Genomic DNA, 16,852 nt, shown 5'->3' with positions numbered 1-16,852 from the left:
CTGGTTGGGGGGAGGTGGATGAGGCTCATGGGGACTGCAGTGGGATCCAGAACATCACAGGGAGAGCTCCTGCGCTGCTGCTAACAGCAACTTCAACAGGAACCAGAACCAAGGAGAAGAGAAGCACTGTTGTTACACTGCCACACTCCCGTGGGTGCCGTGAATCCAAGCTTTCACTTTGTGAGGGAACTGAATTTCAATAGATTTTTTTCTTTCAAAGTGCCAGAAAAGGTGGCAGCTGAGGATGCCGAGTTACTATAGTAACCACAAAAGAAGAGGTGATTATCAGAAGTACCACGTAGGAAAGAGAGACCGGATTGTCTTTTTGTTCTGCTCATAATTCATTGCTTAAAAACAGTCTCTTTTTTAATATTAAGAAACGCTATGGACAAAAAATTGAGTATGAAATGCATTATGCAAAACAATTTGCATGGATTTTCCAGCCTGTGCAGTCCTGCCATGTGACCCAAACTTTCAAGATGCACCAAAACAGAGCATCTGATGGCTGAAGGTTACACGGATAATAAGTACTTGTCATGTCTTCTTACCTTGTGAACATGGCAGCAGAGGGGAAAAGGCAATGCTGCTGTCCTGTGGTGGGAGCCCTTTGGCACAGAGGTGCTCTGTTCAGCATCGCAGAGCTCACACGGCTGCTGAGGACACACAACAGACTGTAAACAGAAAGCAGTTGTGTACATACAAGCGTGTGTGAGCCAGGATCTGAGTTTTGAAGGGCAAAATTATGATTTCATTGAACTCTTAAACTGATTATGGCATTAGCAAGAACAGATGTAAATCTTTCTGGGATAAACTGGCTAAGGCAGGGTAAGTAAATTATCTCCACACAGAATCTGTCTTCCTGTGGATTTCAGTGCTGCTGGAATCAATTGGCAGTGATATGTTTGTACCTGCCACGGGAGCCAAATACACAATCTGACCCTGTGCCAAGCCACTATTAACAACTGCATTTTCAATTGATTCTTGGATATTCATTAACTGGCATCCATAATTACAAATAATTTACAGATGTAACATTTTAAATCACTTGCCAGTGAGCTTTGTAAGCTCACTTATGACATTCCAATACATTATTCTTAAAAATTCACTGAGTAATCAACTTGCAAATGATTACTGTGGAACAGCGCTGGATATAATCAAGTAGAAACTCAGAGCACGAATCGCCAGAGATGTCCATAGCTCACTTCTGCCACGTGATGCTGACATCCACTTTAACTCTCTCCAGAAAACTGTTACATACTGAACTGCACTGTGATGCATGCAATTTCAATCTCGAACTTGGAACTCAGGGTCCCTCATTGGAAAATGCACTGAAAGACACTGTGCATGGGATACCTAAGTTTTGTTCTTATGTTGCAAAGCATAGCAGAAAAACTAATATAAACGTATGAGGACTGTATGCATATGGATCACATACACACCTTCTTGCTTTTACATGGAACAAAGCTCCAATTTCTGAGTGCTGAAACGATCACTCCTTACTGCCATCTCAAATTACAGCAGAAAATAGAGGGCAGCTGGTACCAGAGCCCATCTTCTGATCTTTTTTCTGATGACAAAGGGAGCTTATGAAATAGACACCTTTTAATGTGTCTGTTTGGGCCACAGTGTGTATCCTGGGAGTACAAAGGAATCCAATAAATGATGAATGAAAAAAGTTCTTTTTATTGGAGTCAGACTGTAAGTTAGAGATGACCACCACAAAAGCTCTTGATTCAGCTTCATTCATTCCCACGTGAAACCTCTGAATGCTGGAAATAAATGACACCAACAAATAAATGTCTTACCCACCAGAACTTCTACGCTACGTGATTTTCCACTGCAGTGCTGCTTAATGGGAAACTATAAAAACAAGACGCTATTTACAAAACATATTCCTCTGTTTGCAAAACTACTGGTTACTTCAAGATTTAAATTACATGACAAATTATACAGCCCAGTCACACTTCACAAAGAGTTAGAAGATAAATCTATTCTGAATACAAAACAGTGCGCTCTCATGATCTGGCTATGCCAATTCGTAGTATTTCCCAGAGTTTGGGTCAAAGTAACAGTTCAGACATGGATCATACAAAAGAGTCAGGAGTTCCTCATCTTCGTCAGCATTCAGGTCATCTTCACCTGCACAAGGAGTGGAAATTAAGAGCAAATCACTCTCATTCACTTTGAAGAGTAACATGGAAATACTTCTGTCTGGTCCTAAGGACTGTAGGAATCCAACTGTGTATTATTAAACTATTCAATGTGGAAATCAGAAAATTAAGCAGCACAAACACCTCTGCTTGAAGACTTGCTGCTTGTCATGTTGGTTTCACAGCAACAGCATTAAAGTTTGTTGGCATTTAAAGGGTATTCATTACTGCTGGTTATACACACATTACAGGTAGCTGGTAAGGTACATTCTGTATATTTCATTGTTGTTAATGGGATGAAGAAATCATATGACAAATAAGTCCAACCAGCTTACAGAAGTGTCAGTATTGTTGCAATAAATGAGCTGATATTGACTTTTCTGTGACAGTGAGCTCTTTCACTGTAGGAAGGCTAATAAAAACCAAAGCAAGACTAAAAGATACAGTGTTATCCTAAGATAGGACCTTTAACTACATATGCAAAGGTATAAATTCCAATTAATATTTGCAGATGAGAATTGCTAGTTCTAAGTATGGATGTCTTAAAATTTAAATAAAAAGCTCCTTAAGTAGAGGAAGGCAGTGTGGCATCCTAACTGCTCAGAACGAATGAACTCTGGGGCTTCTTAGAAATGCATTTTAATTTCTGGTATCTGTTATTAAATTAAAACAAAAGCAAAATAATTATAAGAGACCCTGCAATATCAGAGAGTAGATAAGAGTTTTTCCAGACAATAAAATTTTTAGAGCTAGGCTGTCTAAAGCTATATAGAATTCAACAAAGTTTTTAGGTTACAGAAATGAATTCATAGCCTAAAATACATTGATGAATCCAGACAGATTTATTACAGATGCTTTATATATATAATGAGGCTTCTTTTTTAAACCTGTCTTTCACATAAGCTGAATGTGAGCTGTATGATCCATAACTTTTTGAGAGGAACTCATTGATATTGAACACAATCAGCATCGGGTGAGGCACTTACTGTGCCAGTCATGTCTCCCCTTCCCACAGCTGCTAAGACCACCGTGGTTCTTCTCTGTTACTTTAATAGGGAAGACTTTCTAGTGGCTCAGAAATAGCCCAGACTGGGGATGAAAGGTCAGGGAACTGCTCTCTTGGTCTCTTATTTCCTCCAACTGAGTCAGAAATTAATTAGATTTAATGAATGTGCAAAAAGAAAAAGCCAAAATAAAAAGTGATGGTACACATAGAGAATTTCTGTTCTCCAAATGTGTGATGACAGACATATCATGAAAAGATTTCAGCATAAAGGAAAATGAGTTGAGGAAGAATTTACAAAACAGTTTGGAAAATGTGGTGTCAATTAGAAGGAGAAATCCAGCAATTTCTGAAACACGCACAGAGATTCATTGGCTTTTTAGAGACAATCATCTAAATGTTAAAATAGAGATTCAAGCTTTACTGCAGAAAGCCTTGGATTTCATAATCCAGACACCAAGACATCAATCCACATCAAGACACTCTCAGAGACCTTTCACAGATTTATATCCAACGTGTCTTTAACTCAAGGATTACTGTCCAATTCTCTTGGGCTTATTTAGGACCCTTAACAAAACACATTATTTGGTTCTTCAAAGCAAGGTCCCTCCTGACAGCAGAATTCTGTTTTGCTGTCATAAACAATTACAAATGCACATCTATGAAAACACGGCCAATTTGGGGGCCATAATCTATTCTGGACTGTAAATCACTGAGACATCTTCATCCTCAGGCAATCAAAATACACAGGTCAGATTTATGAGATTTCACATCGAATTCCCTGGACTTGAAGAAAAATGCAGGTATCTACCCTATTTCCTAACACATAAGTAAGAAAAAAGGAGTGTTTGAAGAAAACAAGATATATGTTTTATTCTATTGCTGACGACATTCCAGTTTCCACAAAGTTCTTTGCCATTCTCTAAACAAACGCTGTTATGAAGAAAAAAACTGGAGCACTTGAGGTGGCAACTCAGCAATTTTTGCCTTTGGAAACTGCGCTGAGCTTTCACTTAAAGCTATATTTATTTATTTTTTAATCGGATGAGAAGTACCACATATATACCTGTTCCGGTTCTTGTCAACATCAATTTTAGTCTTTGCATTCTTTCTTTTTTTTTTCTGTTTTGTTTTCCATATTCACTCTCATCAATTCCTGATCTTAAACAAGTAAGATGTATTTTCTAATGGGATTAATCTATATTGAACAAGAACACTACGAATCTACAACTGCTTACATTAGTTTTCTATCAAAGGCATGAAAAAATCTGTTATTTTGAACAGAAAATAATAACTAACTCTGAACTCAAAATGCAGCAGTTTAAAAGAACAACTACTGGAAAGCAGAACCAGCACTACAGGAACAGCATTCAGAAAAGGTTTTCTACCCTGGTCCATTATCTGCACTAATTCCTACCTGGAATGCTCTGATTTGATGAAGATTTTATGTGGTCTTCCAATTTCTGGCTTGCAGGAGTGATGGGGGGACTGAACGCATCCAACCAGTCTCTGAAAAACATGAACCAAATCAGATCTAAAAGCACAGTTTGTGTTCCTATTTGTGAGTTTTTTATTATAAAAATATGGCCTACAGCTAACATCATTAAAAAAGTTAAGGCTTCCTTCCTTCCTTAGCATTTTCACCTGTTCACACTGAAAATCTTCAGCTGGTATTACTTTCTCAACCATAATCCCCAGAGCTCTGAAAGCTTATGGGACTCATCAGAGTCCTTTGCTGTGCAATAGACTTGTGAGAAGCCATCTGTGTTTGAAGGTACCATAGAGGTCAACCAAAAATCTTCGGGAAAAAGGCTTAATGGCAATTGCAAGAGCTGTTTGGTTACCATTGATTTGGCACTGCTTGCAGCCCCCTCTATAGGGTCACAGAATCACAGAAGAATAGGATTGTTATGGTCGGAAAAGACCACCAAGATCATCCAATCCAACTGGGTGACCCAGCAGTGTTAGTGTTATAAGATTTGTTATATGTTATGGATAAAATTTGTTATTGACCATAACACAGTTGTAGCTGCTGACCATAAGACAGAGATCTCTTCTCATTGCAGCTGTCACAAATCTGTGTTGCTTCTAGGAAGAAAAAAGTTTTGATGTAATCTTTATCACAGACAGGAGAGTATGGGACTTCTTCACCTATTTAATTTTATAGGCAGTTTATGCCTCTGCTGAACGCTACTTTGTGACAGCTTTTAAAAATGATTTTCACATTATCATACATTGATGCAAAGTTCAGTGTTCATTTCCGATACGCCACTTTATGATACACTGCCTTCAGTTGTTACAGCTCAAAAAAGGAAAACAGAACGGTCCTTTTTATTGTTATTGCTATTGCTTTTTATTGCAAGTTGAAAGGTAGACTTTTCCACTGAGAAAGTGGGTAGGAAGAACATGTGTGAGATTTCATTCAAGTGATACAGTCAGAGAAACAAAGCCCTGGAAGGACACATCCCAGTCACAAAGTTCAGGCAGCCCTTCTGCAGTTGACCATGTCTCACAATTCTTTTGATACAAGAAGCTAATCCCTGCACACTGTGCATAGCTGATGTTTCATTATGTTCCCATATCTCCTGCTCAGCAGTTAAAAGCTGTAACACATTCAGGCTTCCACATCACCATTAACTAAACTCAGTGATTGAAATTTAACATTTGAAACGGAATTCAAGCGACCTCAGTAAATCATCTCATTTTGATGGAACCAGATCCATCCTTTTTGACCAATGTATTTCACTGCAAGGCAAAGGAAGCAGATGGGAAAAGGGGTCATTAAGTTCTCCCGTGTTTGCTTTGTGCTGGTGGAACAGTGCAGCTCTATTGAGCTAAGTCAGTTTGGAGTTAATTCAGTTTATGTCTGCCCATGGCTGTTCCAGCAGCTGGTACAAGACATTCTGCATCCAGCTCATGTTAGAAGCTGGGGCTGTGCAAGTAGCTTCCAGGGATTCCTCAAGAAAGGATGAATTCTCCCAGAGCTTGGCAGATTTCTTCACACTGCCCAACTGTATCAGCTGTCCAACACCAAGTAAACAGGTGATGTACTTCTACTTTCTGAAAAGCCTCAAAGATCCCATGTAAGACTTGTTTCTGACAGAGAAATCTGGCGAGGCTTTAGTCATGTGCTGCAATTGCTAAAATATGACAGTTGCTTTTTTGTTGGTTGCTGTTAGCTTTTCTGCTACTTCTGGACTTGTTGCTGATTCCACATCATCTCCTGCTGGCACGTACACATAATCTGGGGTGAATCTGGGGACAACCACCTATCAGTTAGCAGTCAAAATGGAAAAAAACTAATTTTATGCCTCAGGAAACAGAACTGCTGGTGTAGAAATCCAGCAAGTAGTATGGGAGACTTAAAGGAAAAGATACAGATTCTTCCATCATTTCAATATGTAAAAAACATACTTCACATCTTTTTTTATCCCATCATTCCGTTTTCACATTTATGTCCAACTTCCAACCACTCCTCTGCTGCTCTGCCAGTGAGAACTGGTACAACTCATCCACACTATATGCTTGTCTAGACATCTCATTATTAGCTTTCTCTGTCATTGTGTACCATTTTTGTATCCCATGAGTACGCCCAAAGATTCTTCATTTACACCAAAGCTTTGAAAGCTTTCAGAAGCAGCAGTTAAGTATCAGCACATGACATCCAGTGGGATGGTAGAGGAAGGATGGTGCTTGGTCTCAGTCTGTTTAACATATGCAGTTAGAAAAGCAAAGAAGCATTAGAGCATGTACACAGTTCTATAGGTTTGGAAAAGTTTAAAGATACACGGTCTGAGAAATCAGAGGTGGGATGATTTGTCCCTATCTGGATGATTTTGTCCTCTATTTAGTTCTCCAGTTATTTAATCCTGGTGTAAATTAAGTTGCTCACTTTCCTCTTTATTTTGAGGCATCTGGATCAGCTGATGTGTTATTGCTTGGTTCTGGTGTAAAAGCTTGGGAATTTGGTGGTTCCAGAGGGAGGCAGAGGTATGGGGATTTATGATTGAGGCAAGGGAAATGTGTAACAAGTTTATTATTTCTTATTAAAACATTAAATTATTGTTAACTATTTATCATTATTAAACTATAAAAAATTAAAAAAAAATATTTCTGGGGCAGACTTCTTTAAAAAGCTGCTTTATCTCCTTAAAACAGAAAAGCTAATCAAGCACTCTGACTAATTAAAACACTCTATTTGTGCTATCAGTGCCTCAAGCTATAACCAATAGAATCAACATGCAATAAACTATCTAGAGCTTCTCTGATAACAATGCTGAATGCTAAGTATTGTCTTTTGACATTGTGAGTTTTGTTGTCCAAGGGCTCCCAACAGCTTCTGCGCACATTCAGATGGGCCAACATCTTTAGTGCTGGCACCGAGAGCCTTAATTATTCTCAAAGCAATTCTCCATACCAAGATAGAGTAAAACACACTTGATATAATCTTGTAATGTCATAGTCTTCTCTTTAAAAATAAATATGAAACCTTTTGGAAAATAAATGTCTTGTATTGAAAGATCCCATGATAGAAGAACCCTGAGAGAAAACAGGAGTAATCTTCAGGACTTATCAACAGTTCTTCAGTTTTATGACAGAAGGATTTGCAGAAAGTGGCATCCGTTGGTGAAATCTATTGAGAAAATTAGCAATGCTTTTTTTAAGCAGCACTTAAACAAAGATTTAATCAGAGACAATCCCATATAAAATTTTTTCCATGAGCAATAATACCATCAACAGAAGAATGAATAATCAGAGGCTCTGATTTCAATCTTGATGAACGCTGCTGATACTCTTATTTAGTTACAGATTGCTTCTCAGGCAGTCCTGCTAGCTGGACTGAGAAAATGGCAAGCCTCATAATAAAAAGGTTTTAAGCATTCCTGTGAATGGAGATAGCGTACTTTATCACTTTTCTTTTGGATAAGATTTAATTTGTGCTACTTTAATCAATGGGATCATTTAATTCGCATTATTAACAAAATTAAAATACTTTGAAGTTTTAGTACAACAGCTTTGTCTGATGGGCTGGAGAGGAATTATAAGGAATATTCAAAATGTTAGGTCAGCTTAGCAGTGCACTTAAGAAATGCAAGGCAAATGCCGCACTGCATCAAACCATGGATTGAAAAGGTGACATAAGTTTTGTATCAGGGACAAAACATGGCGTGGGCAGGATATTCAGCATCTGAAGAGCATGACCAATAAAGAACACAAGAGATGATATTTAGATGCATAAAATTCGTAGGAAATTGTTATGAATACTGTAAGAGAACTTGCTGATGCCTGAGTGGTAACAAGAGGAGCACATCTGTGGAATTGTTTTTTTTACAATGAATATTTGATTAACTCTGTGGAGGATCAGAGAATGCTCCTATATGAATCAAGACTACCAAAATAGTTGTAAGGAAAAAAGATCAGTTCTTGACAGGTTTTGCTACTGTCATCTAAAACCTTAGCACACACTTCTGTTCTACTAATAATATTTAATAATGCTGAAACAGATTCTACTGCACACGCTCCAAGTAATACCTTACCATGGTCAGGTAAATGCAAAGTATGAGCTCCTACCTAAAAAGTGGTTCAGTGTAGCTTGGATATTTGTAATGGGTAAGATGAAGACTTATTTTTCCCAGTTTATTTGGATTTTTAAGGATAGAGATCAACTTAATACTCAAATAAGTCAGTACAGCCACCTAGCTTTGTGGTAGCCCCTCACCCATTGCTCTATCTTTTTTGGAAACTCCATTAGTTTTAGGTTCCTGTAGATCAGCAGATCCAAATTTTCAGTTGTCTACATACCTGCTGAACTCAAAGGTTATGTGGAACTTCATTAACTTACATCAGATTACCTATAAACACTGATTTGGGTCCCACTTTGTAATATATTATATATGGATGTGTAATGAGGTTTTTTTTTTAAACAGAAACACTTCCATAGATATAACGCCTTCAACATTAGCTCAAGTAATGCAGCAAGGACTTCTGCAGGTTATTATTCAGATGTATTTTGTTATGTAAACAATGAAATCCTATTGTTTGAACAAAAAAAAAACAACAACTCAACAAGAAATCAGATTTCATGTGCAAGCCATATTTGTCTGTAACAACTGAGAAGCTCTTAGCCTTAAGTTGTCCATTTGTGCATCTAAAGTGCTTTGAACTTTTTCAGTTGTGAACGTTCTTACAAATTCTCACAAAATACGCCCTAAATCAAAAAACACCCAGAATTATCTTTTAAATCAGTCACTTTTCATTGCTACGCAACTTCAGATGGGAAGAACTGAGTGAGTGTAATGCAGAACTAAGTGAGCATGCAGAAGAAGAAAGAGAGACACTGATACTGAAGGGATGGGGGGCGTATTTATATACACAAATCAAAGATTTTTGAGTGAACACTGTAATAACAATCTTGAAAAATAACATAAATATGCACGTCCGTATGGCTTTGCATGAACTGAAAACTGTATTTTAAAAAGAAATATCACAGGGATTTAAGGTTAATCTGGCAACGCGTTGATGATTCAAAAAATGCAAGCCGTGAGCTGCATTGTATTATTCTCCTGGAGTGTTATTGTAGTTTCAAAATATCATTAAATCAGCACAAACCAACACTTATCATTTCCTGCACATTTTTCACAGTGAGCTGCACTCTGACTATGAGTAATCTGTTAATCTGTTCTTTGCCTCACAATCCGTCAAAGTGACAGATTCATTCCATCCCTAATACATAATATCTTCATTTGCTGTATGTTTTACTGGAACTTTCTTCTTTTGCTACCACTAAGATTTAGAAAATCATGAGTGTATTTACAAAATGACTTTTTCCTTTCTCCAAATCACTTCAGCAAGTCCAGCCCACCAAACACCATAATACTTCTAATGGAGGCAAAGAGATTTAATAAAAAAGCACAAAATTATCTATTTCCAATGAATTAATAACTAAAAAGAGATCATAAACAGCCCAAATGTAACCATGCATGAAAAACTTCAATCTGTTCCTCTTAGGGATTTACATCAGAATATGTGTTTGTGTATTGGTGATAGATTGGATTCAGGATGATAAGGGAAATGTGAATTGTACTTATTTAGCAAGATATCTGGGTGCTGCAAGGTGCTGTTACTGCTGTGGACAATATGACCAGGCTGACTGTCATCAGGTCAAAGTTTGGCCTCTTAATGCTTTCCCATTTTTCTTTTATTATGTGAGTTCAAATGACAAACTGGTGCAGGATATCTGAAACATACCACTCATGTTCATCGGTCTATAAACAAGGATGATCTGAATTTGGAGGTTTCACTTCTTTGTAATTAACGTAATTGTGCTATTTGGTCAAGTTTTCGTAGTTAAATACATGAAACTTCTATCACTGTTGGAGGTGTTCAAGATCAGGTTGGATGGGGCTGTGGGCAGCCTGGTCTACTAGCAGACGTGGATGTTGGTGGCCCTGCCTCTGTCAAGGGGGTTGGATCTTGATGATCCCTGAGGTCCTTTCCAACCCACGCCATCCTATGATTCTATGATAGTTTCTGTTAAATAACAGTAATATTGTGATTTACTTAAAGGCCAGACTTCTGATGCATCACCCTGTTGACTTGCTGGCTACATTATAGTTTTGATGTTTGGTAGTGATGTAAACAACACTAAAAGAGTGTCGTTATCATCTAACTTGAGTAAAAGACCTGTCCTTTATTCTTTGCTGGTTTAGATTCACTTATCAGAAGACCAACTGTATACATCACAAATAAAGAACCTGCACAAGTGTTTTAAAATTCCAGTGTATTAACCTAATCTTAAACAAATGAATTCTAATCATGTAAGTCAGATATTCACTGGTGACTCAACTAGATTTCCACACTTAATTAAGTATCTGTTAGGAAGGGTTTGCTTCTTTTCTTCACGTATTTTTAGCAATTAAATAAACCATACATTTAAAAAATTATCCTTTACTGTTTCACCACTCAAGAAACACCTGAATCGAGCACCCAATGACTCTTGGCACAATTAAAGTAATTCCTTTTCTCCACGGTCAGCCGCTAACAGCACTTCACTGTTCTGCCCATCCCGAATGTAGGCTGCATCCCATTTAACTTTTAATGGATGACACGCAGCCGGAGGGCTTTTAAAGATCAGTAGAGAGAACATGACTCAACAGAACACTAACTTTAATATTATCAAACTTGTTAAAGGTGATGCAGCTGAATGTTCCCAGCCTGTGAAAATTACCTTTCTTTTTCAAGACAGTATAAAAAAAAATAGATGCTCAGGAACTCTGACCTTCTGGTGTATTAATCCAATGAATGGCACAGCATGAAGCTGGAAACTTCATCATTACCAACAAAGAGAGAAGTGTGCTAACTTGCTCTAATTTTTCAAAAACATCTTGTTTTGTCTCCGACAGCAAAATCACAGAAAGGAATCAAAAGCAACGCTCTGTATGATGGATCAAAGCAATTACACAAATGATAGCGGGGTGGCAGGGAAGGGAGGCAGTGGGCACTTTGTGCCCTTGGAAACCCAGGCAGTTTGGCAGTTTTACTTTGTAAGAAAAAAAATACAGATCTCTTTCAGACATCCTGCCAGGAACAAGGGATGGCCAGTCAGTACGTGAACAGCAGCATGTGCTGCGTCCTGGGAAAGCCTGAAACAGTTGTCTCATTGGCCACAAAAAGTTCAGCAATGCAGTATCCCAACTGGTAGCATTACACAAATATGGGCTGCTGAAGGAATGAAGCTGATTTGCCTTCTATGGGCAGCAATAAATAGAAAACCTGTTGTCTCACCTTAAAAAGGCACTGGTGCTTTATTCAGGGAAGAGTGACAATGAAATGTGCCTAGCAAAAAATGCTACAGGGCTGCACACCATCACCAGTTCTCTTAAAAGCCCATTCAGCCAAGCATCATGGAGATGCAAAGGACAGCATCCGAAGCAAAAACACTTGGTACTAAGTGCTGCTCTGTGCTGACATTTTCAAATCCCTGCCCCATGTCAGTGTTCTCAAGCAATTTAGAGCACTCCTTAACTGTAAGTATTTAATAACTTCTCTCCCATTGCAATAATGGGAATATGACTAGGACTTATTTAAAAAAAAAAACAACAACACAATAAAAAGCAACAATGACAACAAGGAAACATGTACAGGGGACATTGGGGGCACTAAAACATCTGTGTGATGCTGTTTTTGCTGCTGTAAGAGATTGTGCCTGTTAACATGGGTGAGGACACAGGAGACAAGAACAAGACTAATGCGGGGTACGCAGCTCTGGGTTTTCCTGTTTCATCCCGAGCACAGAACACCTGGTTAGGAGCATTTTCCATGTTTTATATTTTAGTCTTTTAGCCTTCCATGTGTATGCTGCCAGGACTTCATGTTCTCAGATTCCCATACAAGAGAAAGTCATTTCTGGATTATTTTAACAAGCTTTTCCATGTCACCCACTCGGTTCTCAACAATCTTTCTGCAGCAAGGCTTTTTACCATCATGATTAAAAAATGTAACCTTTCCAATTAGATGTTTCCTGTGCCATTTGCTTCTATTGTCATGTTCTTTTTCATGCATATTATAGCCTGACAAATGCAGCAGAACTTTGCTAATTCAGATTAACGACGGGGAGATCTATCGCAAATTACTCCATTTTGCGGATGAGTAAAGTAACTGAACAAGTACAATGAAAAAGCAAAGTACATTCTGTGATACATTGTTCTTGTTCACTTATTTTGACAACTGTTGTGTAATTTCCTAATACTTCCTAATGTAATAATTTCTGTTTTGCTGAAATAATGGAGTTGTATGACTTTAATCTCCTAATGAATCAGAAAAATAAATACGCTCCTTTGTTTGTAAAGCTCATTCTTTAAATCCCCTCCTCGGCTCCAAGCTATTACACCATTTCTGCCCTCGCCTGCAAATATGGGAGACAAATACATTTTGCAACTGAATTTTACAGCATGCGTGGTAGAGAATTTCTGGTGTAGCAAAAATAAATGTTATAACTACAATCCTTCTGCTGCAACACTCTATAGGTGAGCTTAATCTTAACTGAATGTGAGTGGTAGTATGACATGCATCAGCTACTGCCATATTTAATCTTCTAGGGCAGATGAAAATACCTGAATGGCAGCCTAGAACGTATCTTAGTTTTTGTACTTCAGTGTTTGCAAAGTTTGTGGTTGTGTGCTAAAATTGTTGATGTTGTCAGCCAATTTCATGTGCTGTGATCATGGCAATATTTATGGCAGGAGTTGGCTGTGAAAATGACCGGAAACTTTATAAGAAAGTGGGAAAATGAATTTACTTTCTCAAATTAATAGGGAACAGTCATAAAAGGCAAATACTGCTTGTTCATTTTTTGCTATATGAATATGAATTTCTTGCACTGGAGAGATACCTTCACCAGAAAATGACAAGAAAATGTTACTGTTTTTACTTTATTCTTTCGGGTTGTATTAGAAGGCAGAATGATGACACACCAGTCATTCTAATGGAACACATGTAGGTTACAATGATAGGACAGCTTGCTTTAGTCAGCCTGCACCACACCAACGTGAGGTGGGGTCAATGACTATTTATCATCTGCCAATGACTGCAGGCCCTTATCAGCCTGTTATAGAGACATGGAACTTCCTATCACATCCACAAGAGGCAAAGCTTCAAGGATTTAAACTACAGTGCAGTGTGACACTTTTCATAGATAGCACACAAATCTAAACAAAAAGCCAACCTGAACGGCAGCTTCTGTTTCCCATAAACACTTCATAACATCACTGGATTTCCTTGACATTTTGGGAACCAAAGGTTTTTAATAGTTTTAATTAAAAAGAGTAATTTGTGAATGAAAAGTGCCTTGATCACTCATTCTTTAGTTGGAGACCACTGGCACATAAGCTTTCTCATACAACAAAGCCTGTGTTGTATGTGCTGATCTTGTGTGTATTCTCGGCCATAGTCCATATCAGGGAGATATTTACTATCATCCAATCTTTATGCCCAAAACTCACTATGGGAATTCCCATTTTTTAAACATATAGAACCAAATGTCTGGGTAAAACCTAAATGAAAAATCGCCTGTGTACGTTTTATATAAAATTACTGAGGTAAAACATCCTTCCTTAGAACAGATTCCTAACCATGTGCTGAAATATTTATGTCCTGCCCTCTCATGGTTTCTGTGAACAGCTGCTTGAACTTCAGAGGAACAAATCTAATTTGGTAGATTGGGAAGAGCTGAGCAGGATGGCAGCTGAGGAGCTGCTGAGGCAATACTTATAAAGACGGATTTCAACTTAAAAAAATACCTCTCAAAGATGGAAAATCAGCTTTTATCAGAAATAAATTTTCTGAAGAGCATCTGTAGTTCAGAAAATCTATTCATACAATTAGGGTGAATATCTTTTTTACAGAACAGTTCCTCATTTTGCAGTTCAGTATTGCTGCAGCTCCTCTGGGATATTAACTTTCTTCCAGAATTTCCTTTAATTCAACTTCCAAATCTTCTACAACACACAAACATTTGGGAGGACAATGCTGCTGAAATGCTTACTATAAGCAGAGCAGTTTCCAGCCCCTGCTCTGGAGGGAGAAGTAACAGCTAATAAGTTTCCTATCTGGAGGGAAAAGAAGCAGTTATGGAGTTCAGCTTGGACCGTACAGCCAGTCAGCCTGGGGAACTGCATTGCTAAGGCTCCAGACCCCGCACACCTTCTTGCTCACCTGGCTCTGTAGCCTCTGCAGTCTGTCTGCCTCCTTTCATTCACCGGTTCTGTGCCTTGCAAAGCAGCATGATGTGGGCATGATTTGTACTGCAGCAGTAATATTCTTGGCAGACTTATGACCTTCACCCAGTGGATCCACTGGAAAATGAGTCTAGCTGGGTCTTTTTATTGACTGTATTTCCATTATCTTCACAGTTGCTTTCTTTCCTGGCTTATCTTCTAATGGATAGAAGCTACACTCACTGGACAATAGCTGCTACATTGCTCTCTCCGCTTCCCAGAAAATACCACTAATACGCCTTTTAAGGTTACTTCAGACCTGTCACACTCGTTACTGCTCTTTACAACAAACCATTTGTTCTATCAGTAAGTGCATAATGTATTTCTCTTCATACGGTGGTGTTTATACCCACTGATCTACACAGGATACGTCAGCTTTTCAGATATTCTCACATGTTCACTTTCACAGCTATCAAAGGCTCACAAAGATTGAGGTATTTTCCACTTGCCCATATATTATTTGTTAAAACAGGCTTTTAAAAAATACCTTAAGTACTAAGTTATAAAATTACCATGAATTTTCTCTCTCTCTCACATACACACAGAAAACATTGCTGATCCTTTCTATTACAAATGAAAGTGAACGATGTGAATCGTGATATTCTGCACGCATCTTTTCCAGTTTTTACACCATGATGCAAACTGTCCTCCTAATTTTGTCATCTTCTCTATTTTCAGCCCAATAATACTTTCCTGGCAGTTCACAAAGGCTACTGAATTTATGAGGCACTTCCACATATTCAGGTATTTTACGAATACTTTGCCTGAATTTCTCGAAAATGACTTCTATGTAAATTTGTCTGCTGTGTGTACTGGACTAAAACAGCACAGGAACAAAGTTGTAGTTTATACCATTTTGTTTTAGATTTTATTGTATGGAAATATAAGTTTTCATTGGTGATCATCTAAACTCAATATTCTGAAATGCTTTATTTTTACAGATAACGGTGCTTCTTCTCTTTTTCAGTATATAAAACCTGCCGAGTACCAAATTGCTTTATCACACAAATAAGAATAATAGAATCTGACTCAACCTATTGGCTGGAAGTAGGAAAGCAATGCAGCTTGTGCTAAAATGTGGGATATTCTTACACCGTCAGAATTAGGAAATCAGTTCTGGAATAGAAGTCCTGGTCAGTTGCAAGGTACCAGATAACTTAACCTGTGGGCTGTAATCAAGTGTCTCCACCCACTTTGTCCACAATTAGTAAGGACAGAGATAGATCCTCGGGTAAGTAGCACGGAAGGTGGAGAGGTTTTCTAGAACAATATTGGCACGTAGGTTTACTTATGAAATGGGACAGGAATTGAGGCTTGTACTTGAACTCCAGTAATATGCTGTGTGTACTAAGAAACATATGGCTGTACGTTGCAATAAGTGATGCATCTGGGTGAACTTGCACAGCAAGTTTCATAGTGTTCACTCCATAAAATCTAACAAGAAGATAATAAAAACGTGGCTGGGAAGTAAAACAAGTGACTGAAAACATCTGTGTGCGAAGAAATGCATATTGTGATGCACAATTGGCTGGCAGTGCACTGTCATAAAATTTCACACTGTTGGTATCCCGAAAAGAAATGGAGCAAACTATCTGGCAGTCATTTCCAAAACAGCCTCTCCTCAGATCCCTCCCAACATGCCTGCATTGCCCAGCTACAACTCAGACATGCAAAATCTGCGTTAATCACACCAATGGGAAGGGAAGCAGGACTGCTTTAAGAATTAAGTTCGCCTCCTTTTTCAGGCTGTTCAAGAACTGACAAAGTGATGCTTTGTGGGCTTTCACATGTGCAAGGCAGTTCTGAAACAGGACGGTTCAATCTGGTTGTCTGAAGGTTCATCGCTTCTCTTTAGCCACCATCTCCCCTTGTCTTCACATCCCCATCTTATCTTACATTAAAGTCACTGGGCTTTTGGTGCTTTC

The 16,852-nt window shown here is 38.3% G+C and overlaps 2 protein-coding genes across 10 annotated transcripts in view; one reads left to right on the top strand and one right to left on the bottom strand.

Moving 5' to 3' along the window:
- KCTD6 (potassium channel tetramerization domain containing 6) overlaps positions 1-16,852 on the top strand; it is a 93,928-nt gene that overhangs the window by 53,201 nt on the left and 23,875 nt on the right. The window contains exon 4 of the mRNA XM_085516760.1: positions 15,606-15,671. Coding sequence (XP_085372886.1) covers positions 15,606-15,671 — 66 coding nt within the window. The remainder of the gene's footprint in view (positions 1-15,605; positions 15,672-16,852) is intronic.
- Positions 1,661-16,852, bottom strand: part of CFAP20DC (CFAP20 domain containing) — a 58,920-nt gene continuing 43,728 nt past the window's right edge. For 7 of the 9 annotated variants that reach the window (XM_085516734.1, XM_015874916.3, XM_015874922.3 and 4 more), the window contains 2 exons: positions 4,571-4,662; positions 1,661-2,139 (listed from right to left, as the gene is read on the bottom strand). In XM_085516734.1, the coding sequence (XP_085372860.1) occupies positions 2,136-2,139; positions 4,571-4,662 (96 nt within the window). In that variant the 3' untranslated portion in view covers positions 1,661-2,135. Of the gene's footprint in view, positions 2,140-4,570; positions 4,663-6,145; positions 6,409-7,616; positions 7,787-16,852 lie in introns of those variants that run through there. The other 2 variants (XM_015874918.3, XM_015874920.3) reach the window with 2 other exon arrangements.

This window comes from Coturnix japonica, chromosome 15 (assembly GCF_054131305.1).
Source record: "Coturnix japonica strain WE chromosome 15, WE-NBRP24, whole genome shotgun sequence".
NCBI lineage: Eukaryota > Metazoa > Chordata > Aves > Galliformes > Phasianidae > Coturnix > Coturnix japonica.
This window is presented reverse-complemented; position numbering and strand designations above follow the sequence as displayed.